The sequence below is a fragment of the Melanerpes formicivorus genome, unplaced genomic scaffold, assembly GCF_026170545.1.
Source record: "Melanerpes formicivorus ecotype bairdi unplaced genomic scaffold, bMelFor1.0.p_v2 SCAF_6, whole genome shotgun sequence".
NCBI classification, from domain to species: Eukaryota; Metazoa; Chordata; class Aves; order Piciformes; family Picidae; genus Melanerpes; species Melanerpes formicivorus.
Window position 1 is genome coordinate 12,755,800 of NW_027142358.1, and position 25,776 is coordinate 12,781,575.

The following is a 25,776-nucleotide window of genomic DNA, read 5'->3' on the forward strand; positions in this document are numbered from 1 at the left end:
CTACATGTTTGAAGGTTATTTCTCATAAAAAAAAAATCAAACAAACCAACCAACCCAAACCCCCAAAAAACTATCCTGAAGTTTGAAAGCTTGCATCTTCTGTGGTTAAGAAGAGCTGATCTATCCATCTCAAACCAAGAGTTTTCACTGACATTCTTGAGGGGTGACGTTAATGCTTGTGCCTCACTGCAAATACAGTATGTGGCCTTCAGGGATCTGGACAAGCTTTTTTGGACACAGTCCTGGTGTTGACCACCCTCAAAGCTGGCCTCTTTCAGCTCATTCTCTCCATGAGCTCACGCAGAGACCTAGGCCCCATTGACCTCAGTGTCCTACAAATACAATAGGGAAAAAAGACAAACCTCCCACAGAGCCCAGGTCTGACAAGACACTGCACAGTCTGAGGGATAAAGAGTTTTACTGTTCATTTTAACAAGGCACAACGCAGCCACATACAGCAGCACATAGGTCCAGGGTCACCAGAGCACATGGAGCACAGAGTCTGAAAGTTATGCTGACCAGAGGGTCAGTGTCATAAAATTACCTTAGTCACCATGTAACTTGTTCTCTCTTGCTGTGATCACTTTTCTCAAAAAGCACTAAGCAGAAGGGAGTAGTACTTGTGTTATTTTAATCTTTCCCACTGCAACAAAGAAAAGCTCTTGATGGGAAAATGGCACTGAGCAATCACCCTTAGGATGTGGGTGAGAAGTGCAAGTGAAATAATTGAGTAAATATATTAAGACTCTGTCATTTCCTTCCCTTAATGTTGCCATGGTCACACCCAAAACAAAGCTGGCTCAGCTGCTGAGCCATCACCACTGACAAGCTGCTGCACCTTTTGATGAAATACAATTTTGTCATCACTCTTGCCTCAGTTTAAATTAATTTAGATGGATAGAAATAATGGTAATGAAATAATAATACTTGCTGTTGCAAGGGTCAGCTTAGATCATGGAATCAGTCTTGGAATTCAAGTCATGCATTGGAGGCTGCAGATGCTTTGTTTTCCAAGTATCTTGAACTCGGATTCCAAATAAGGGAAAATAGCTCCACAGGATGATGCAGCATTTCACCAAATATCAGCCTCCAGAAGGATTACAGAAGTAAACAAAAAGTCTATTTCAAACAGAAATAGAAATGTTTAAGCAGTGATCTTAAAATGTGTAGTTTAGTCATGTAGTTGGGGATATTTTTGAGTCTGAAGTAAGTACTCACATGTATCTTTCTGCGTTAAAAGGGCTGTTGAGCAAAATTAGTGAGAAACAACTTTGAAGGACCCTGGATCAGGACTTAAATGAACCACTTGGACTCAGCATGTCCTGTTTTGTTTGGTAAGTGAATTAATTAGTGTTCTGTGTGAGACTGTTGCCAAAGAAAGCAAACCTATTGTTTTCACTGGCAAGCAAGGTAAAAAAGTCCTGAACAGCTCAGACAGCACTGCCTTCAAAGATTGAGTTCCACTCACAACTTCTACCAATCCTATTTGAAAATGGGATCAGCATCTCTGTGATAAAATTCATAGCAGTCTGCCATACATACATAAATATATATACATGTATGTATACACACATACATACACCCACACAGCATCTTCTGTACTCTGTGTCTGCTGATTTGCAGAGGGCCTGGCTAAAATCTGTGGAGATGCTGCAAAGACACAGCTCCAGAGATTTGGCTGATGCTTCCCATGGCTCTGGCAGGAGTCAGCATGCTCCTCTGACATCATGCTCCAAGCAGACAGACCTTGCCACAAGCCTCACTTGCTGCAGTCATCTACTGAAAATGAAGTCCCTCAGTTAGGGACTTGGTTTCCAGGATTGGGTCTCCTGGTCAGTTAAACAACAGCCCTCTGAAACCTTACAGCAGAGCTTCAGTGCAGACTCTGCCCCACTCATTTGAGTAAAAGATAGCCCCCAAGTCTCAAGATTTTCAGGAAAATACCTCTAGAGCTTGGGCAGCAGAAGACACAGACCATATCTCAGCTCAACAGTGTCACAGGCAGGTGTCACTCCATGCCCCAGTCCAATATAACCCCAAATGGCTCAGTCTCACACTACACCTTGGCTGAGTTATGAAATACCTGCAGAACATCACACCACACTCTTGAGCCAAGCAATGCACAGCACTTCGGCATGAGAGGGAGCTTGGACAGATCCCAGGCCAAGGTCCAGGCATGGTATTGCTGCACATGTGCTACTTTATGTTCAGGTCCTTTCCAACACAGACAGATTAGCCCTTAATTGATTGCAGAGTCAAGATAGTCTTATCTCTGCTTATTTTGCTAGGAAGACTCACACAGGATGTGTGCTAGGGCCAGAATCTATGTCTCTGCCCTGGTGAAAACCCAGAGAAATGCCATTAATTTTAGTGCCGTAATTGTAGATTTGTGCAGTAATCCTCTAATCCTAGCCCAGGCAATGACTTTACACAGGTCACTTACTAGTACTTTTACCTGACAGAGGCAGCAGAGCAGTGAAGCAAGGCTGCCAAAAGGTTTCAAAGCCAACTTCCTAGACAGATGCTGCAAGATCTCCCCCCACAGAGAAAAATATAAAAGGCTGGTGTGCTTTCTCTTCCTTTTTCTTCATGGATAGACTGCTAGCAAGTGTTAAAAGACAAACAACAAAACCAACCCCAACAGAAAACACTATGAGTGAACCATTTTCCTCCTTTCTCAAGGCCTTTCTTATCCAAAAATCATCAAGCTTAGTAAAAGTAGCACCTCTAGCTATTGGGAGCACCTTCTACCCTGTGGTATATGTAAGCATCCAGAAGGTATGAGATAACACCTCTGATCCAAGCTGCTTGCCCTTGGTAAGGTAACTGATAAGCTCTCCACAGCAGAGCAGGCTTTTGACTATGAGGGAAGGAATTTGCCTCTGAAGGTTTCCAAAGGCCACATGGTTTCTAGGAGGTATGGCATATGACACTATCCCAAATGTGATCAAAAGCGTGACACAGGCTCAGCCAGATCCTTGGGAGGATCTGGACAGAAACTGCTCTGAAGTCAGACAGGCACAAGCAGAACCAAAACCATGCAGATAGTCTGTTACTCACCTGTGGCTCAGAGGCCAGATTAATCTTATAAGGATGTGTCTTTCCCTCCTCAGTTACAAGTGGTGACCAGACTTTTGACTCTGTTCTGCAAGACACAAAATTTGAATAGTTATTCTGTTTTCATTACTGAGCATCACTGTTGTTATAAGACCTGAAGTTCATTATTTTCCCAAACATTTCCCCAATCTTTTGTATATAGCACTATTCACTATCCAGAAGAAATCCAGACAAATGTGCCTCATTTTAGGCACATAACTTGGACGACTTAGTTGTGTTGTACAAGGTCATTGGAGAAAGAAGGGATCTCACCAGTGACTGTCCTGGCTTATCCTTTGGGTATCTATTGGCAAAAGATCAAGCCTAGGCTCTAACTCAGGCATTAAAGTTGAGGGTCACCCAACAACATAATATGGAGGTATTCCTTAGATGTGGATTCTTTAATTAAGTAGGACAACTCAGATTACTCTGTATTTTAGTTTATGTGGGTAAGCAGGAAGAGAAACAGTTCTTGACTGAATTGACTGCACAGAAAACATTTTGTTCTTGAAGTTGGGCTGCCTTGGGTAAGCTGAAAATGTTTTTTGTTTTGTCTTTTTTTTTGAATTGTCTTCTTATTTATAAGGTGATATCCATGATGAATAAACAGAGGCTTGTGGGAATTAGAGAAAAAAAACACCATAAATAAATAAGGATCCAAGTCTGCAATAGAACTCAGATGACATAATGTGTCAGAGAAAGTCTGCACAGCCTTTGCTGGTCTGTTGTCTGTCCAAATTGCACACAGCAGTCCAAAATACAAGATCTGTGACAAAAACCAACTGCTTTTACCATGATGATTCTGGAGTTTTTCTATGGTCCCAAAGAACAACAGACAAACAATTGGTGAAGAAGTGCTTAGATTTGCTTGAGCTACTTTGTGGGAAACACATCCTACCTATGTTTCTTGAAAGTAGACAGTAGTTAGCATCTCACATGGACTAACACTGCCTTTAAACTTCTTAATAGTAGGGAATGGGTGGCTGCAGTATTGCTGAATGAAAACAGTTGTTCAATGCTAAAGATTGCATCATGCAGCAACCAGATGCTGACAAACTCTTAGGATGAGTTCTGAAAATCAAATTCTGTTTTGACAGGAGCCCTTTGTAGAACCTGTAACTGCAGAGAGATGTTACTTCCCAGATATATGTGGGTCCATGGCCACCTACAATTTAAGTACTTAATTATCACTGGAAGCATTCCTGTTTTGCTAAACAACTGAATAATTGGAAAGAGACTTTAAACAGAAAAGGTTTATAAACTGACAAGGATGGAGAAACCAGGTGTGGAGATACCCATGATACATTAATCTGGTCTACATCATTCCTGTCAAAGCCCTCCAATGGCAGGACATTTTTTAAACATCCCAGACTTAACTGTGATGCACATGTGTATTCTAGACACCTGTTTTAATACATACAGAAGGTAGCTCAGTGGGAAGAGACAAGAGGCAGCATTCTAATAATAATGATCATTCTCAATCAAGGAAGAGAAATTTTATTGACCTGCTATTGCATCTGCTGCAGTCTGGACTTTACACAGCAGAAACCTGAATGCAGTCTGCTGTGCTGTATTTCCTGTACACAGGTCACACCAGATATGGTCCTTTACAAGCATACAGCAGACTTCTGACACCAGGCTATTGTACTCTGTAGGCTTACCTGCAGTGCTGATACCTGACAACCTGCATCACCCAAATCTGGTGTCTGGCAAATATGAATGTATTGGCTGCATGGGATCAGATCTACACCAACATGAACACTATCATCTCAACAGCTGCTATAACAGGATGCACAACATACCCCAGACGAGTATAAAACAGCAATTCCCCCCTTGATTACATAGAATAAACCAGGTTGGAAGAGACCTTCAGGATCATTGCGTCCAACCTATCATCCAACACCACCTAATCAACTAACCCATGGCACCAAGCACCCCATCAAGTCTCCTCCTGAACACCTCCAATGACGGCAACTCCACCATCTCCCCAGGCAGCCCATTCCAATGGGCAATCACTCTCTCTGTATAGAGCTTCTTCCTAACATCCAACCCTGGCACAGCCTGAGACTCTTCTGGTACTGGCTGCCTGGGAGAAGAGACCAACATCTGCCTGTCTACAACCTCCCTTCAGGTAGTTGTAGAGAGCAATAAGGTCACCCCTGAGTCTCCTCTTCACCAGGCTAAGCAATCCCAGCTCCCTCAGTCTCTCCTCATAGGGCTTGTGTTCCAAGCCCCTCACCAACTTTGTTGCCCTTCTCTGGACTCGTTCCAGCAAGTCAACATCCTTCCTAAACTGAAGGGCCCAGAACTGGACACAGTACTCGAGGTGTGGCCTAACCAGTGCAGTGTACAGGGGCACAATGACTTCACTGCTCCTGCTGGCCACACTGTTCTTGATGCAGGCCAGGATGCCATTGGCCCTCCTGGCTGCCTGGGCACACTGCTGGCTCATGTTCAGCCTACCATCAACCAGCACTCCCAGGTCCCTCTCTGCCTGGCTGCTCTCCAGCCACTCTGACCCCAGCCTGTAGCACTGCATGGGGTTGTTGTGGCCAACGTGCAGAACCTGGCACTTGGATGTGTTAAATCTCATGCCGTTGGACTCTGCCCATCTGTCCAGCCTGTTGAGGTCCCTCTGCAGAGCCTCTCTACGCTCCAGCAGATCAACTCCTGCCCCCAGCTTGGTGTCGTCAGCAAATTTACTGATGATGGACTCAATGCCCTCATCCAGATCATCAATAAAGATGTTAAAGAGCACAGGGCCCAGCACTGATCCCTGGGGGACACCACTAGTGACTGGCCGCCAGCTGGATGTGGCACCATTCACCACCACTCTCTGGGCTCAGCCCTCCAGCCAGTTCCTAACCCAGCTCAGAGTGCTGCTGTCCAAGCCATGGGCTGACAGCTTGGCCAGCAGTTTGCTATGGAGGACGGTGTCAAAGGCCTTGCTGAGGTCCAGGTAGACTACATCCACAGGCCTCCCCACATCCACCAGGTGGGTCACCTGATGATAGAAGGAGATCAGGTTGGTCAGGCAGGACCTGCCCTTCCTAAATCCATGCTGGCTGGGCCTGATCCCTTGGCCATCCTGTAAGTGCTATATGATTGCACTCAAGATGACCTGTTCCATAATCTTGCCTGCCACTGAGGTCAGGCTGATTCTGGCAACCCATGCTTTCAGTTGCCTTGAGGAACCACCAATTTACCCAGATTATGGCTATCAAGCCTGACAAGGTCATAGCCATCTCTACAATGGCTGCATATTGCACTTAAAGACTCTCTTGCAGATGGGAACAGCTTGCTGACCAACGCAAAGCCCTTTTCCTTGAAGGTGTTTGGAGATCACATGTGATAAAGTTTCACCTTCTGTGGAACAACAGGGGAGACAGCAAAGCATATGAAAATAAAGTAATCTGCCAGCCAAGTTGCAAGCAAGTGGACATTGGCTGGAGATGTAAGACCAGTTCAGAGAGAATTGAACACTTCATCTAATTTCTAGCATGCAATATCCTTGTGTGTGTTCTCACTAGCAGTTGATTAGTACATTTGAGGTAGCATTTTCTTTTACAGCAGATCAATATTACCAGATTTCATAAGTACCAAGAGGCCTTATTCAGACTGAAAAGTTAATCTTAGAGCAAGCTGATAGGCTGATACATGAATACAGAATTGACACCTTTCCCCAGGATGCCAGGCACTTGCTTTCATCCCCACTGCACAGTGAAAGCAGCCATGGCAAATTACTGCAGGCACTGGAGATTTTTGACCAGATTTTTCTACTTTGTTTATTAGGAAGGCAAAAAGCACAAGTTTGTTTCCCAGGCTGCTGCCATTCTGATCTGTCACTGGATATATATGGAAGCATCAAGGTCACTCCAGGCTTTACTTTCAAGCCAGTTTAAAAGTTATCCAAACAGAAAGGTTAAATAGTCCACGCAGTTGTCCATCTAAGGCTGGGAGGATAAAGCTTCCTTTTGTCTTCACAACAGCTGCTGCAGAGCCCTTCAGCCACTCTAAACTGCCCATTTATGGCCCCAGCAAAGCTGTAAAGGAGACATCTTTGCTCTCAGTGGTTTTCCCTAGCAAGGCTTTCAAGGCATATACCTCTTGTCACCACACCACCTGTGTAGTCCACGACCTGCAAGTGACCAGTGAGACTGTTACAGTCCTAGCCCTCAGCAAGGGTTTTCTGACTCTGCTCCTGGTGTCACTGTCTGTACTTTTACTGAAGTGTGGACAGAGAAAGAAATACAGCACTTAAAAGTTCACCTTATATGACTATATGACCTATGACTTCTTTTTTGAAAGGCTGGGAAGTATGGGCCCAAGGCACAGATGACAGGGTGGATTGGTCAGATTCATCATGGTTTTATCTATTTACATGTTCTCTTATTTATATGAGGCAGAGGAAAGGCACTGGAGCAGACAGCTGAAACCTAGCCTCAGCAATGGTGCCTTCAGTTCACAGCAGGCAATTACTGGTAGAACTGTAGTGGCATTCTGGAGGATTTTCTTCAGACAGGGAGAGGAGGATTCCCAGCTGCAAAACCACCTCCACACTCTGCTTGACCAGACAGTACCTGTGCCACAGAGTGTGGCCACTCTAGCAGGGCTGCCAGACCTGCCTCTCCACCAGTGGCAAGGCTGGATGTCCAGCAGTCTGCTTGGGAATCACATTGCCTTCAGTGAAAGCCAGCAGGCTTTGGCATCCCCATAGGACCTCACACTCCTTTTAAAATTTTTGAATAGTTATTTTAAAATGTGGTTTCTAATGCATGCTCTTTCCAATGAGACTCCAGCTGAAGCTAACACTTTAACAGTGTTGCAAGAAGACACTGCAAAACCATGACACTCAAACAAACCTGAGAGCAAGTGCCAGGCAAATTAAATGCAGACACACAGACATAGAAACTTCAGCACTTGACATTGCTGTGCTGTTTCCTTATTACAGGAGAGACAGCAACCAAGACAGGGCTAGGGAATGAGCCATGCATTCACTGCTGCATCCAGGCAGAAACCAAGAAATTTCTCAGATGCTAGTTTGGATAGGGAGGAGCTCGTAGAAAAGAGAGGAAGGAAGCTGCATAAAAGTCAAGGCAGGCATCTGGAGAGATATTTACAAAACACATTTTTCAAGAAGCTTGGCTTGAACATGGTATAAAATAAACATTGATTGCAAAATCTAGGCTCTTGTAATGTTTGCGTGCAGAGCTGGGCCATAGCTTTGAGGGAAAATTCAGAGCTGAAAAATGAGGATCTAATTCTATGTGCCAGAACTCTCTAAGTAAGTTGTGTAAAGGCAAGAGGTACATTTACCATTTCAATCACAGGGGTCAAAACAACTGAGATACTAAACTAGCAACTAAACCCACAAGGATAAAGTCCTTGTGCAATACAGTTTACTAGCTGAAAAATGAGGAAAGAGATGAAGAATTTATCTTTCAACCATCCTTGGAGTTTTACACTGGCATTTTAATATTAGTTGGAGACTAACTACAAGAGCTTTTGGGCTGCCAGGAAGATACCTTTTAATCAGACTTTCAGCTACAACAGCTGTAGAGTACATGCTGCTGGATTTAGACCCAGAACAGTAACTTTCAGTGACCACCCATTAATGGATGTACTCACTTTGGCAAGCCAAACCTGGGCTGCATGCAGCCTGCTGCCAATTCAAACAGCAATGCTAGTCACAACTTCCTAGAAACAAGAGGCCACAAATGATTTTCTTCATGCATAACCCTCTGCTCCTTGCATTTCTAGTGTCTTCATACAATCACAAAATACAGAAGGGCAACTTCAGCTGCACAGAAGCAGCAGCAGTTTATCACAAGCAGTTTCATTACTGAGTTACAAGTGATAAAGCACACCTGGCTGCTCAGACTCACAGTGCTCTTATACCACACTGTCACATAGTTAACAACTTTTGCCTCAAAGAGGCTGTAAAAAAAGCAACCAACGCCAAGCTTGACTTGCCAAATTGACTTTGAACATGACAATCATTAGCAAAAGCTGCCTGTATCCATGCAAGAGTGTTGGGAGCACTACAGCAGCTGTGGAGAGGTGGTGAGCTGCTGTGGAAGACCAGACAATCTGCATGCCCTTATATAGATGTGCAGAAGAGCATCAGGCTTTTCCCAGGGCCAAAACAATTATTAGTAAGATGACAGAGCTGGAAAACTCTTCTTGGCAGGCAAGCAAAAAGCAAACCCAAAATAGTCAACGGATCTCACCAACTTCCTAGAACACAAATTTGAGTCTGTTGTGGCTTTGGGAAACTAGTCCCCACAGCTGAGACCTGGGAGCATGTGGAACAAGCAAGTGTGCAACTGAAACTACTACATAAAATGCAGATAACATCACACACATGCTGTCATCATCTCCATAAGCAGCTACACGTGACCCTTTCTGACAATGCATTTAGTGCACTGGTAGCAGATCTGACTTCCTGAGCCCAACACTTTTCAAAGACAAATGCAAAGCTTCAATTCTTGGCATTTTTTATCATGAAAGAGTAGACTGTTTTGCAACCAAAACAAAAAAGGTGTGCTAATATAATTATGTCAGCAGAGCTGCAGAAAAGCAGCTTGAGATCTTTAAAGGACAGTAGTAGAAGAAGAGTTTACATTTGCAATCCCTTTTCACAAATACTTTTCTCTTGTTAACATCCCTGACCTGCCTCCAGACAGAAGCCACTTGTTTCAGAAATAAATTTTCACTTGTGCTGCAATGAACATTTGTCTGCTTTGTACATCTGCAGCTACACAATTCATCATGAGCACCACTGCTGACGTAGGTGATGCCTGGATCTTACGGCTATCAGGTGAATTTTGTGGTAGGAGAATTTTTCTCTCCTGAGCGTTCCCGTCTTTGAGTGCTCTTTGCCACAGCAAGCGTGTTTCCCAAAATACACTGTTTCCAGAGGAGGACAGCTTTCTCTAGTCTATTGGACACATCTTGCTGCCACCTTTTGTCAAGAGAAAATCAGAGATGTGCTTGACAGGGGTGCCTGGGGGAAGGCTTTGCTTGGCCTGAGGAGAGCAAGGAGAGAAAAAAGAAAGGAGAAAAGAAGCAGCTCTTCTCAAAGCTTCCATATTCAAAACTTCATTTTTCCTACATATAGGAAAGGCTCAAAAATCTGCAAAATGTCTCAGTTTAGCAACCAGGGGTTTTTGAGCTGACTAAAGCACACTGTCTGCTGTAGGTCAGTCTTTCTGTGTGTACCATAGAAAATCATGGTGATGAGCTTGATTTTACACCACTGAAGACAACAATGGAACCTTTGCTTGTTTCTTCAGAACTACTTTTCTGAAAGCACTCTATGGCCTGAAATGAAAAGCAAAATGAACAAATACAGGCTCAGAAAACAGTGGGGAGCTGCTAAACATGCTAACTTCAGCAGTAATTCAGTATTATGTGTCAACATTGTTGAACACCTACTTTCGAGTCAGAAAACAGGCCTTTCCAGCTCTATGCAAACAGCAAAGCACCTGGCAGTGCTGCTGAGAAAAGCATATTCAGAGAAAGCAATTCATGGCTGGTTTTAAGTTTTAGGAAATTAACAGATTTGCACCTTTGGGTGAAAAAGCAGATCAGGCGTGTTTTCTTCAGCTAGTTATGTGATCCATGTTTAACAGTGGCATGCATAAGGCTAGATTTCCTGTCTACAATCTGATCTGAAATATTTTTGCATGGTTACCACTGTTTAGGAAAATACTGAAACAGGAAACATTGGAATGCTGTTGATATTCACAATCAAGTACACAGTGCAAACAGCATTTCCTTTACCCGAAGTGTTTCAGTCCTTCCAGCTCTCTACACTTCTCTTAAAAAATCATTAGTACAGCCAAACATGACGACATCTTAACCATTTGGCTACCATCAAAAGAGAAGAGGGTTGCATATTTGCAGAACACACACATATATAGTTGGGTTTGGTCCTCAAAAGAGCACAAGAAGATGACAAACATACTGCAATACTTCCCTAAAACACTCTTCCCTATGCTGCAAGTAGCTGGACACTGGGTTTTCTTCAGCAGAGATACTGCCATGGCATATAATATCCTTTATAGATTTGTCTTCTATTAATTCACCCAGTCTTCTCTTGAACCCACATGCACTTTTAGCATTCACAGCATAGCCATAAATTAAGTTTCCACTCCCACAACAGCACTGACCCTTTGGTGGAACACCTGGTGCAAGACTAGACCCATGTCTAAAATCCCTCCTGGCACAACCTTACTGCCACAGGTTTCAGGTCAGAGAGCATTTTATACAAGTAATCATTTAAAATTAACCAGATGTTAAATGAAAAATCACTAATGATTTATGCTTTTTGTGAGTAGAAAAGAAGGACTGGAAGACTTCTTACTCTGGAAAACCTGGCAAAGCTGGTCCTCAGCATCAGCTGTGTATGATGATCCAGACCACATAGCTGCTGCCTTATCAGACCAGTTGTCCTTGCCAGTGTGACTACTTGGTACAACTGATTCAGCTAGTCAGCAACAATAGCAGACCATGAAGAGCAGACTCAAGACCTGATGGTGTTAAAGTGTAAATTATATACTTTCTTTTTCATATTCAGGCAACTACCTACAGAGCTACTTCAGCCAAGAAAAAACATCCATCTCTGACCCAATTGTCTTGTTAACCTTCCTCACTAACTATACAGTTAAGCCTTACTGAAAGGCTTTGGCCCACCAGGATTCAGGAAACTCAAGCCATATCACCTGGACAGGTGGTACTGATTTTCTCAAATGCCTTACCCCTGTTTCACCTCTGTAGCAATGCTTTTCCCCTCTTCACAGTGGAGGGCTGAGCACCTACCCATAGTCTGCCTTCCTCACCCATTTCCTCTACACTAAGTTGAATAGGAAGACGAAGCAGGGGCTCCAACTGTTTTTAAATGCCTATTCTGTCACTCCTTTAGGTCTTAAGATGTTCCATTTTAAGTTCTTGGCCTTATACTGCAAAGTAAAGAAAGGCTTCAGCCTCAGCAACAAAGACCACATAGCATTTCTGACCACAGTCCAGCTGCATTTGGGACAACACCATGGTGGGGGCACAGGAAATATCTGGGCACAAGGGATAAAATATTCTCAACAGAGTACAGCCAGGAAATACCACATGATGCACACTACTGTCTTTTGGCACTAAAGAAGAGCTTTTTCCTCTGAAAGTATGATATTCTCCAATAAACACAGATCTCCAGCAGCTATCAAGTCTACAAATGAGTAAGCAATTCTTAAAGCAGAACTTTATTTCCAAAGAAGGAGTAGGACCAAAGACTTCAAGTCCCCTAGAATCATCTAGATTGGATTTTACGTAGAGAAATGTGTAGGAATGGCAAATCCTAAAGTGGCTAAGTAATCAGATCATTGTTTTCACATCCTTGTGGTCTTGACACTCTTCTCAGCCATTCTGTCAGCAGTACCCATCGATCAGCAGAAGAGTCCAATCACATACTCATGCCACCTTATTCAAAGGGGTTCCTGAAAAATGTTTGGGCTGTGCTAACTCGAGGCCCATGCAGATATACACAGCTGCACAGCCACCTAGAAATCTCTCCCTGGACAACTTCCACATTCAAGGCCAACGAAACGTACATGGGGTAGCTATAAAGTTAACGACTTTGTAATTAACGTTAGCAAACACATTTTACAGACTCAATGGCCTGTAAGAGCGAGCTTGCCCGCAGGCTGGAAGAGCCCTTGCCTCCCCTCCTCTCTCCCAGCCAGCACCACGTGGCACTGGTTTGCCAAGTGAAGCAGCCGGATATTTCAGAGGAAAAGGAGTGCTCCTTTGCAGGAAGATTACAGGCTGCCAAGTTAGAGGCCAGTATGAGAAATTCCGGGGCTAACAGGCTGCTGCAATGCCCCCCCACCCACCCATTCACACTGCCTGCACTGTGCTCCACTCTTTCCTCTGTGGATTCCCTCTGCAAATCGTCAGGCTTTTTTTGGCCAAGACCCACCACTTCTTCCTGAACTGGGAAATGTCTGCTGAACTCTTGGCATTGTCCAAACTATGGTAAAACACTTCTGTTTATCACAGAAAAACCCTGAGCAATTGAACTACTGTGTCATTTATGGCATGCTTTTGCACTTCCCCTGCATCTGCCCTGAATCACACTAGGGAAAGGTGGCACAGGGAAAACTCACTCCAGTGCAACTAGAAATGCCATGCTGCATCTAACATATGACTTTCAGAAGTGTTTGTACCCATGGCTGCAGCTCAAACCAAGCGGAAGGATAAAACCCCTGCACCCTTGAAAAACCTGGTTCAGGTCTTTGAAGAAGCAATGGGCCAATGTAAAGCAGATCCCTGCCTTTCCACACCCCATTTCTTCTCTGTATAAAGATGGCCCAATAACAAAGCATGGCTGAGACAAGGAACAAAGCTGTCTATTGTTCTGCAGCTTGAGACTGTGGGAAGGCTGAAGCCAGCCTGTGCTCTACACTACCGCCTGAGATCATGGTTCAGCTGTCACCTTCCTTTAGTTTTTCGGGACTCAGGGAGACTGATCCTTACAGGCATCTTGATACACCCTGGGTCATCACTGTTTAGCACTGTCAGTACTGATGATCAAAATGCCCAACCTAGCTGACTCTGTGCATGACAAAACATAGGCAATTAATAGTTTGGACAACATTTTAACTGCTAATTTAGGGCATCAGGAAGAAAGGTCATCTCTGTTTGTACCTCCTCCCCTGTGAGTTAAGTTTTCATGAGACATGTCTTTGATTTCTTGACACAGAATAGGCTCACAAACTCTGCTAGAAATTATCAGCCAATTTCCCACCAAGAAAATTATTTTCATAAGGTCAAAGTGCAGCACATGTAAGCAACATTAGGATTAAATACTGAAGTGCAGTTCCCTCTTGCTGTCCAGTACCTGGCCAGACAAAGCACCAAGAGGTCAAATTAAACAAACCCGCCAGAGAGGTCTGCCATCAAACCAAAACATAGCTACTGCCCACCCCACATCCCTCCCTCTCCCCATCCCCAGTCTCTCTTAGACACATACCTGCTGACTGTCAGAGTTAGTTCATCTGGGCATCCCTTGATTTTGTTCTGTGCCTCAAGGTGTGTCATGTTATCTGTGTTCACTCCATCAATGGCTATGATTTGGTCTCCTATACACAAGTTGGCTATTGCAGCTTTGCTCCCTGGAGTCACCTAAGAGGAAACAAAGAGAGTGAATAGATTTTCTATGGAGGTGCTTTCCATAATATATGAAAGACAGCTAGAGCACTCTGGGCTTCTCTCAGTGATACTTGGAAGCAAAGAGGTGAAAACTAATGAAGGTAAATTCTCATCAGAAATCTGCCTAGGTCTCTTACATACTCCTTGGTATTAGTTACAGGCAGAATTGTATTTTGGCACCCACAGAAAGAAATTTGGGGAGGGGACAACAGGTAAATAATAAACCCTCTGTGTTCACTTCAGCCAACTGGTTTTGTGCTAAAGAGTGAGAACACAGAGTAAGCAGCTCTGCTCTTTGCTGGACAGAGAAGTGGTGTCTGAAACAGAAGGTGCTGAGGACAGCCAGGAAATCTCTAAGCCTCTAAGAACAGAAAAGAATATCAGTCATTGCAATACAGTTAACTTCAACCACAAACACCTTCATCTGCATTATTATCTCATTCGTTTCCTACCTTGGAAGAAAGGTTTGGGCTCAAGTTTTGTATTGCTTCTTTAGTTGTAATAAACTGGTTTAGCCCAGAAATGGCTGCAACAGATGCTCACTGTCTTCAGTGAGATCAATCCCAAAGCAGTGCTCGATCTAATAAGCCTGCTGGGAGAAAGGCAGCAGAAACTTCATCTTTGCACCGGTGACAGTTTCTGAAACAGCAGAAGCATCATCCCTAGCTGACCACAGCTCACCCTGAGAGATTCTAACTCACTACATCTTCCTTTCCTCTCCACACATGGTGCTTCTCTCCCCAGATATATCACGGCACTGATAAAGAGGTGCTGTTCTGAGAAATGACTGAAGGGAAGAGCCTCAGCATAATCTCATTGAGATCCCAGAGAAAAAACACTAAGCGGCAATGCTATTGGTATGAGACTCCTTCTGAAAGAGAAGGTCCCAGATCAAACTTGGCATTTCCAAGCAAATTAACTGAATGGCTCACTCCTTTTTCCTCACTTGTGCTAAAGAGGCATTTTTTTAACAACCAAGACCTCTTTGGTCCAAAACTGACCGTGTGGAAGGTGAAGAACATTGCATTTGTTTGTAACTTTGCAAACGTTACATACGATTGTGTGCAGTTATTGTGACTTTGTGGAGGAAGCACAATGATTACTGTGGACTTTCATCAATTATTTAATAGGCAGAGGAAATGAGAAGAGTGGACTGCTCCCAGCCATGAGTACAGATTAAAGCATGCCTCACAGCTAAGACACACCTTGTTTATGAGTCTGGTATTTATTCTACACATTCATACCAGGTTTCAGCATGCTGGAAAGCAGCTGAGCAAACCCAGCAAAGCTGTCAGACATAAACAGACATTGTTCACAAGATTTAGAGAGTCCTCCTAATGGGGGATTAAATGGCAAATCACTTCCCCTAGGGAAACATCTCCTAGAAGAGTCACACGTTACCTGCTACCACTGCTTTCCCTGGGCCAAAAATGAGGCTGAACTCATCACATCTCTGCACACCTGCAGTGGGATCGTTTCCCTAACCAGAAAGAAGGTCACAAGATGCTTTTCTTTTTTTCACCTCTGTACTAGGACAGCATTTTATGGAAGAGGGAAGGACACAGCTGTATATCAGCTACGGCCAAGGCTGGCCAAGGTGCGCAACATAAAACCTCAGATGGGTCAATTAAATAGTGCCTATCTACCTGCTCACCACTTTTAAAGCTGTAAGCAGACTACAAACTGACAGAGGAAGTACTAATGAGAAGATCAGACAAGACACCAGATGGATATAGAAAATCTGTTCTAAATGTGAAGATCATTCTCTTCCAAGCTGCAGCCTGAATCTGAGTGGTGGCCTATTAAGACTGAGCGCAGCTTGCCGCAGCTCCACTGGATCCATTGCCTTGAGAGTACCTTCATGTAAACCTTGTGACAGTACTGCTAGCAGCCATAAAGAAATCCTGAGCACAGAAAGCCACCCATAGTTCTAACAGATTTGGGAGCTGTAATTTCAGAAACCAGGAGACAGAGCCCTAAAGATACCATGACACCAGAGGGAGCCTGCAGGAGACACATTATGATCACCCCGTGGTCACTGTACCTAAATCAAGTCATAGTGGGTTTCTCAGTGCCTTTGTTCCCTCTACTACTAAAGGAAGGATTGGGGCACGTTACTCACCCCTGCGAGGAGCATCAAGCTCAGCACACTATTACTGTGATTAATTTTCAGTGAGAGAAGACTGTCAAGTGGTCAAGAAAAATGGTGGCTTAACACCACTGCTGGAACAGTGCCAGAGGCTCTGCCATACAGCTTGCACTTGAAGACTAATACACAACATTTGGCAGGCTGGTAGAAATGGTCCTGTACCACAAGAAGCAGTTGAGCTGGAGGACAGAAAGGGACACTGAAATACTGGAGTTTCCTGAAGAAACCCCAAGAGCCACTGGGATGAACAAATGACATTCACAGTAATATCCTAGTGCTTTAACACTGCTTGTGGTGTCACATTTCCCTTCACTTCAGCGGAGTTTGAAACGTGAGTGCTCTAGTCCGTAAGAGCCACCGGCAGCACAAGGGATTACATGTGCTCAGGTACCCTACAAACCTCTCCTGTAAGGGAAAGCTACAGGCATGCACAGTAATGAAAGAGAAGTGAATATGCCAAGCCAAAATGTTTTAAAATCCATTTTCTTCAGTTTTGGCAACAGCTCGCTCCAAAATGCTTCTACAAACTGCTCCCCTGCAACAACCAGCTCATACTATATACCAGGATTGCTCATAGCAAACATGCCTGCACAAAGGCACGCTTACTGCAGGGAACCCAGCCCCCATCCTTTTAGGATGATTAATAGCTACTAATAACATTCCCTTCCCCCTCACAGTAAGGTCTGGGCTTATCTCAGTGCTGTTAACGCTCCTTTGGAGATTGGCTCACCTATCAGTTAAATCAGGAAAGCAAAAAGTATTTCTGTTAAGTGGAGAGCAGAGACCTGTCCTCTGGGAAGAATTTATCCCGCTTTTATTTTTATCACATCCGTCCTTGGTCCATGGGGACCAACAAGGGCAGGTGAGCAGCTGGGGGTATGCAGGCAGAGGCACTCAGAGCAGTGACAGCTACCAGGCAGATTACACAGCCCAACCAAAATGACCCCAAAATAGAACAAAAGCTTTCAGGCTTACAGGCATCAAGTAAATGCTGCACCATCTGAAAACTGCTTTGCTCCTATTTTCCTATCAGAAAACTTAAAGCCTCTCTCCTTTGTCTCTCCTCTTAACCAAGCGTGTTAGGAGCCAAGGGGATGGCAGGTAGTGCCATGCACACCTTGCACAGATGGGTGACCCAGTAATAAGCAGATCCTTGCTGCATTTCTGCATGGAAAGGTGACGAGAGACTGTGAGGAACAAAACCTGCAAACAAGTTTGCACAAGTTACGTCTCATGCAAAGGCATAGCCTCATGTCTCCTTCAAAAGAGTTCCTTAACTGGTTTGAATTTCCCCTACTGTGGTCAAGCAGCATCTATCAGAGGGGATATGGGCATCATCACAGGGCCTCAGGAGCCCCTCAGCTCCAGGAACACTATCATCTGGTGCATAAAGCTCTGCACACCTTGTAACATCATGCCCAAGGGCTTCCTTTGGAAAGGAACCATGCCCTGTCTTGCTCCCAGGCAACTGTGTTAACACTTCACCATTAGCTCATTTCATTGTTGAACAAACAATGCTAAGACAGACTGAAGAGCTCTGCTTCATGCTGTATCCAAAACAGGTCCCAGAGATCACCAGGGCATCCCTGTGGTGATGCTTTGTGTGTCTGGTGTTTCTGTGTAAGACATCTGGGCTACTACAGAAATAATCTAAATACTTACAACCAGACACATTCACCAGGTCCCTGATACCAGCTCAAACAACATTTGCCAGCATATGGAAGAGACAAATAATCCCCATAATCCATGGTCTTGATAGTACTTTCTTCAATCATGCAAAGGTCAGTGTAACAGGTAACAGTTTAGATGAAATTATAGGCTTGGATCCCTGTTTTTAAAGAGGGCCCACAGATTCAGAGTAGATATGGACAGAAGAAAAACAGACATTATTTTCTTGTACTACAAAGTGAAGCTTTGTGTACAAACACACACACACATATCCACAAATTTCTGCAATTATGAAGTTGGCAGAAAAATTATCTGCACCCCTCAACTTCCCTGCACACACACCATGGGCTCCACCTTGCTGACACCACTTTGGCAAAGTACAGACTTCTGTCTCCAAAGTGATTTGCCAGCTTTTGTCCCCTTGCATTGGCAGCCAAACAGCAAATGAGGGCTATGGTTATGACATGTCAAGTCTTCAGCTAGTCTTTGGGCAAATGCATTCACAAAAGAAAAGAAAACGCTTGGATTTAGTGGAGGATCAGTGCTGGGCCCTGTGCTCTTTAACATCTTTATTGATGATCTGGATGAGGGCATTGAGTCCATCATCAGTAAATTTGCTGACGACACCAAGCTGGGGGCAAGAGTTGATCTGCTGGAGGGTAGAGAGGCTCTGCAGAGAGACCTGGACAGGCTGGACAGATGGGCAGAGTCCAACGGCATGAGATTTAACACATCCAAATGCCGGGTTCTGCACATTGGCCACAACAACCCCATGCAGTGCTACAGGCTGGGGTCAGAGTGGCTAGAGAGCAGCCAGGCAGAGAGGGATCTGGGGGTGCTGGTTGATGGTAGGCTTAACATGAGCCTGCAGTGTGCCCAGGCAGCCAAGAGGGCCAATGGCATCCTGGCCTGCATCAAGAACAGTGTGGCCAGCAGGAGCAGGGAGGTCATTCTGCCCCTGTACACTGCACTGGTTAGGCCACACCTCGAGTGCTGTGTCCAGTTCTGGGCCCCTCAGTTTAGGAAGGATGTTGACTTGCTGGAACGAGTCCAGAGAAGAGCAACAAAGTTGGTGAGGGGTTTGGAACACAAGCCCTATGAGGAGAGGCTGAGGGAGCTGGGGCTGCTTAGCCTGGAGAAGAGGAGACTTAGGGGTGACCTTATCACTCTCTACAACTACCTGAAGGGAGGTTGTAGACAGGCTGATGATGGTCTCTTCTCCCAGGCACCCAGTACCAGAACAAGAGGACACAGTCTCAAGCTGCGCCAGGGGAGGTTCGGGTTGGATGTTAGGAAGAAGTTCTATACAGAAAGAGTGATTGCGCTATGGAATGGGTTGCCCGGGGAGGTGGTGGAGTCGCCGTCATTGAAGGTGTTCAGAAGGAGACTTGACGGGGTGCTTGGTGCCATGGGTTAGCTGTTTGGGTGGGTTGGATTGGTTGATGGGTTGGACACGATGATCTTGAAGGTCTCTTCCAACCTGGTTTGGTTTATTCTAATAAAGGTTTATTCTAAAGGGAATGAGACATACTTGGCTGCTTACCCAGCTCCCAGGCCCTCTTCATAAAATTTCTGTTAGCCCAAGAGCTAGTCAAATACAACCACCTTTTACAGTGGATGCAATTGCCTCCATGCACACTACCTAAAAAGCTCTGCAGTCCCTGGACAGGAATATATGGGGCTTCTTTTCTCTTCTGAAGGGTAAGGATCTCTACTGTAATCATGAGGTCTGTGGTGACAGGTTGGACTCGATGATCTTTGAGGTCTCTTCCAACTGATACTGAATACTGATCTGAGAGGCACCTGAGTGGATATATTAAGGGAAGTTGCTGCCCACAGTAAATGAGAGGGAGGAAGGGTGGGAAGCATTCCCATGAAAAGCAGCACAAAGCAGCTCCATGTGAGTCAAGATTAATGGGTGGGTCTAAATTTCATTCAATTCATTCTGGCAATCTCCCTCCATCTATTCAGGCACGCTGCTTGCTCACTCTATCAGCCCTCCAGAGTCTCTTACAGACCCTACAGCACCACCCATCACTCCACACCTAGACACACACCGAAAGAAGTGATGAAGAGATAAGAAATTAGAAAATTAACATCAGCCAAGAAAAAGATCTGGATAAACAGCACCTAGCCAAGCCTGAGAAGAAAATCCAGCTGTATCCTTGCTAGACAGAACAGACATACAGCAACATACTTCTAAGGCCACCAGTGACAACTAAAGATCTCTGACATCCAGTTTAATCCTCCCCACCCACACACACACACACCACTCTTACCATGAGTAATGTCCTCAATGCTGGAGTATTATGCTAAACAGCCACAGTTTCTCCTAGCAAAAGCATGCAGCTGGGTCAGCAGAGATCAGAGGCTATGAGAAAATTCAGGCAAGCATGTTCCCCACCCCTTCTCTTTAGGGGAGGGGGAACAACAAGCCAATTCCTTACAACTGGCTCTACAAGATTTTCCTCACAAGCTGTTCATGTTCTCTGCACCATTATAGTCTGACACTGCCACAGCCCAAAGCTGCTCAGTGCTGGCCCAGACCACACCATCACCAGGATAGAAAAAGGAGAAGGGGGACATGCCTCTGGCTGGAGAAACCCTTGAGCTTCAGCCCACCCCAGCAGGGTCTGGGCTTCCACTGCACAAGTCCCTCTTGCAGCCCAGCTCATGCTCACCCTCACCTTACTGGCTATTCCTGACAGCCAGCTGAGCATTAACACAGAAAAGGGAAGGCATGAGACACAGCACAGAGACGACTGACCTCAGAACAGTGGTGTAAAGACAGAGATGAGATTATTTGCTTAGACAGATGCTCAAGTGGTGGCCAGTGACTCAGTCCCATACCTTGTTTTGCAACATGCCCCACACCAGAAAAAAGAAAAAAAGTACAGGCTTCTTACAAGAGCTCAAAAACAGTAGAGCTGCTCATCACCTGAGCCTTTCCTGACAGCCTACTTCATTCTCTAAATAAAACAACAGGTCCAGTAATCAGCAACCATCTGAGATACTGTGTCACTGTCCAGAACAACATCAATTCTTTATGCAGTTAAGGCTTCCTTTAACTTCCTTGTTTATATTTAAAAATAAATAGATCCATTTGCTTTTGTTATTTTGATGTTGCATCCTTCAAACCTAAAGCATTTTACAAGCCCCAAACATCTCTGATTGGACAATGTGATTTTTGAGGGTGAAAGACACCAGAAGCTTTCAATCACACATAATTTGACATCTGGGAACAAAAAGGACTCTCTCCCCAAATGTCCAGCATTTACCTTTGCTAGCTTAAATTCTGGGGCTTAAGATTGCATAAGATTAGGGCTGCCACATTCCCTCCTGATACAGGAGTTCTCTCTTTAGATCCTTTAGAGAACTCATCAAGAGCAAGGTGGGTCAGATGCTGCCACAAGAAATTATGCTTAACTCAAAGAGGAGGTACAAAGAAAGGAGTACTCCACAGCCTGGTGACAAGAAGCTGCTGCATAACCCATGGCAAAATGGTATAAAAAAGTGAACTGCAGAAAGTACAGTTCTGGCTCTAGGAGAAGGAAGGGTATTGCTCCTGCATGCAATTCTGGTAGAAAGTGTTTGATTAGTATCCTAATCCTTTTAAGTGTTTTTTTCTAAATGTAAAACTGGCCCTTAGACTCAGAAAACAGGGATGGAAAAGATCAAGCCTGTCCTATTCCCCAGAGTACTCTTGTCTTTACTCTAAAAGAATTCTGGTGCTTTCCACTTGTGACAGTTAAAGCCAATTGCTTCTCTTCCAAACTCTAGCAGTCAGGGAGATCAGCAAAGTCTTTTCCTCTCCTCAGCAGCCATTTGTATCTTTGAAGCAAAGGCTAGTCCAGTCCCAGCAGCTGCCTGGGTTCAGGCTGACCTCGAGGTCTGCAGGGAGCATCACAAGGGATGCAAACCTCTTACCTCCATATCCCACACACTCAGACCAGACAGGACCCCACCCAGTAGCAACGGCAAGAGGCATTGTGCCATCCTCTAAACATCAACCCAGCTACTACTACTGGAGGGCCAGAAGCTCTTGGCAGATGTCCCTAATGACCAGTGTGCTCCTTCAAATGCAGATTGGCTCTCTAGTTATGCAGCACATGCACCAGGTACCCTAGGCAGCACAGCAATGCATGGCAAGGATGGCACTGCCAGAGTCCCCACCCAGCCCAGCAGCCAGGAGCAGCAGCACAAGGGCCTGTGGCTTCAGATTACTTCTCTCTCTTTTCACCCTGGGAAGAGGCTGCAGCTCAGCTCTTGAGGCAGGCACCTGTGCCACACAGCTGAGCCCTGTCATACTCCAGAGGGAGCACAGTCTCTGCTGCCATGGTCATCCTGCTGAGCCTCACAGTCCCAAGACATGCCTGCCCATACCGCTTCACTGGGGCTTTCTCTCACCAGTGTCTCCAGGATGCCTTTGCTCAGCTGCTTCCTAACAGAGCACCCAGCTGAGAGCAGGGGTAGGGACATCAGCCAGTACCAAAGCCAAATCCAATGTCTTTCTCACACCATGGGACTCAGTCTCATGCTTGACTTCAGACCATCAAGTCCTGTTTTATCACCAAATCGGTTTAGGGTTACAGAGCTGGCTCAGCTCTGTAAACACTCAGGAAATACCCAATTATCTTCCAGTTCTGTACTTGCTATAAATCTTGAGCTTTTAAAATTCCACAAATAAATGAAACATCAGACTAAACATGGGTGAATTCTTGTTACTGTGGTTGAAATCAGCAACAAACACAATGTTGAGATTTCATCTTTTTAATGCATTTGCAGAGCTGGGCTGTCTTGAAACTGGGTTTTAATTGGGAAAATGCTCAGTTTCATAACAAAATGCCCACAGAGTCTGACAGACACCCATCCTTAATGGGACTGGGAGACTTCTGACATGCCCGAATGTAGAGCAAAACTCCTCTCTACACATATTTTGGGTCAGAAGTTCAAGATCAACACACCACTACCACAAACCACAAAAATCATCTCAAGAACAAGGTTTGTCAGACAGTTCCATGTATATATTCAACTAGAAACAGAAATTCCCGATGTTCATCAAAATCAAATGCACCCAAACAGGAAACAGTTCATGACACATGAGGGATGGGTGGGGTCTATCAACTGCACTGCTTTTCAGACAGCTCAGCTTCATCACTCTTCAAGCAACAAGGTGATTGCTTCCTCCACCAATCTCACTGGAATTTAACTAGGAGCTACCCCATACACAGGACCGCTCTTTGGACACTATTATCCTGCAGCATGTCCACCTGCAGCTCAGAAAGAGCTTTTCTCAATTTCTACCCCACTGACTAACTGCATTGTATCATCCAATGAGTAATAAAGATCAGGATCTTTCTTACTCCTGCTGCAAGACAATCCTACCAGGCTTTGGTCTGGGGTTCATTACACTGATCAACACAAGCGTTCTTCTGAACAAAGACTGTAATAAGGTGTCCACAATAACCTATAGTTTTAAAATAAATGTAAACCAGAAATACCTGTGAAGTATTTCTCTAAAAGAGATGGATGACTCCACAAGAGAGTCTCACATTTGGCACTTGTGAAATCCCCACACCTAGCTCTCACCAGGAAGGCTGGTCCAACACAAGTGAGAAACCAGAAGCATTCATATGAGAAGCTGCTCGTGATGCTGCCTGAAGCACTTTGGAACCCAAAGCTCAAGTGGAAAGTGGGGGTAAAGCAGTAGCAAAAAAGAAAAACAGTTGTGAAAATACCATAATCCTTCATCTGTTGCTCACCTCAACTGGTCATTGGTGCCATGCAGCTGCTGCCTGCCAGAAGCTCTCAGACGGGCTGCTCTGCTAGCTCCCATGCCCACAGCATGAGTGTTCCTCATCTTCTTGGACCTGTTACTGCAGTGCTGGACTCCAACAATTCCCCCTTGGGGAATGAGCTGCCTTGGCAACTCAAACAGTGCTGCCTCCCACCAGTATAACCAGCATAACCCCTGCCCCCTGCACCAGAGGGAAGCTTGAGAAACCAACAGCTACTAGTAAGGAGCTGAGGTACAATGGTGATGAGAGCTATAAATAACAAGGCAAGCTCAAGAGTTCATCATGAGGACAGTGCTGCCAGAAGCCAAATCTTGAGCTACTGGCATGCAACACAGGTTGAATTTAGGCATCTTGCTTCAAAGAGATCTGCAAGACATCCAGTTAAGACACATGGCTGGCTGGATGTCTGTGTTCTGGCATCCCACCATGCCAGCACACACCTGGAGAAACAGAGTAACTGAATCAGTGCATCAAGGGGATGGGCAGCCCTCTGTGAGGCAGAGCCAGGCTCCACTGGCCACACAGGAGGGAACTTGGCCCCCACACAGCACAGCCAAATTGTCATAGCTGGCAGTGGCAGGACAATGCTGCTCCCTGGTGCAATCAAGGATGCATACCTGGCAGATGCAAGCCATACAGCCAGAGCTTGCCCCATTCTGTAAGGGAGGGGGGCTCTGTGCCCCAAAAGCTCTCTGATCAGAGCACAGGTACTAGGTGTGACAAGCAAGAACCAAAATGAAGCCCTGTAAAGCCACCACACAAGGTGGATCAGACTCTTTAAAGCTGGAGCAGACCTCTTTTTACACAGTGAAGGGGTGGGGGCAACTCACTGAGAGCTTTGTTCCTGAGCCAAGGGGACAAACTCAGGAGCCTAGGGAGTGAACCACAGGAAAGATTAATGACTTGAAGTCTTGAAGGGGAAATTAAAAATGTCAGAGGGGCCACAAGAGAAGGCCATAAGAGCTGCCAATTGTCAGTATTTACGTCACCATCACCAGAGAAACTATTTTGTTACATTTTAGTCTCCAGGGTCACAATTTCTCATAAGGTGGTTATTTTTGCTGCTTTGCTGATCTGTGTCTCCTGGTATGTGCCCACAAGCACTGACAAGAGCGACCAAGGAGAAGAGGTAAAAGCAGCAAGGTAAGACTTCAAACATGCTTCTGCCTAAGAGCCTTTAGATGGAAGGAAATGGCAACAATTACCATAACAATAAAGTAAATATCACTTCCCTTACGCTAAAGTTGCTTTCATGTCCAAAAACATGTTTTAGAAGAATGAGGCTTTATTATTGTAATGGAAAGAGATTACACAGAAAACTAATAACTTTCCCCCCTGCGTGGCTCGCCAGCACCCGCCAGCTCTGCCCTGCCCGGGGCCGGCACTCTGCCTCATGGCGCCCAGGGACCGGCGGGCAGCAGGACCCCACGGCGGGAGCTATTTACAAAATTCACAAGTTCTGGTGATTCTGTTCTTCTCCCAGAACAGCTCACAGAAGTTCAAGTTCTCGTAGGTCCCACTTCCCGCGGCCCATCCTCGCCCAGGGCCCGCGGGGGCTCCGCAGCCGGGCAGAGGCGAGAGCCCAGCGCTGCCTGGGGCTCACCGGGCGCCTCCGGTTTGGAATCTCAGCGTTTCCTTCTCTCGGGCGGCGGCCGGGGGGCAGCCGACAAGGTGCCGAGCAGCACTCCCCACGCGAAGCCTCGAAGGGTCAGAGGCTCGGGGCTCCGTTGCCCTGGCACAGGAGGAGGCCAGTGCCCCCGGCTTTTGCCGGCCCCCAGCGAGCGGCCAGGCCAGGGCCCAGATGAAGACAGGCGCCGCCGGGCAGGCGGCAGCAGGGCGTGAGCCGCTGCGGCGGGCGGGGAC

General features: G+C 45.5%; 1 protein-coding gene across 4 annotated transcripts in view; it reads right to left on the minus strand.

Annotated features, from left to right (window-relative positions):
* The window catches only part of PDLIM1 (PDZ and LIM domain 1), a 44,331-nt gene that overhangs the window by 17,489 nt on the left and 1,066 nt on the right, over nt 1–25,776 (minus strand). For all 4 annotated transcript variants that reach the window (XM_068139791.1, XM_068139789.1, XM_068139788.1 and 1 more), the window contains exons 2-3: nt 14,120–14,271; nt 3,061–3,145 (exon numbers count right to left, since the gene is read on the minus strand). In XM_068139791.1, the coding sequence (XP_067995892.1) occupies nt 3,061–3,145; nt 14,120–14,187 (153 nt within the window). In that variant the 5' untranslated portion in view covers nt 14,188–14,271. The remainder of the gene's footprint in view (nt 1–3,060; nt 3,146–14,119; nt 14,272–25,776) is intronic.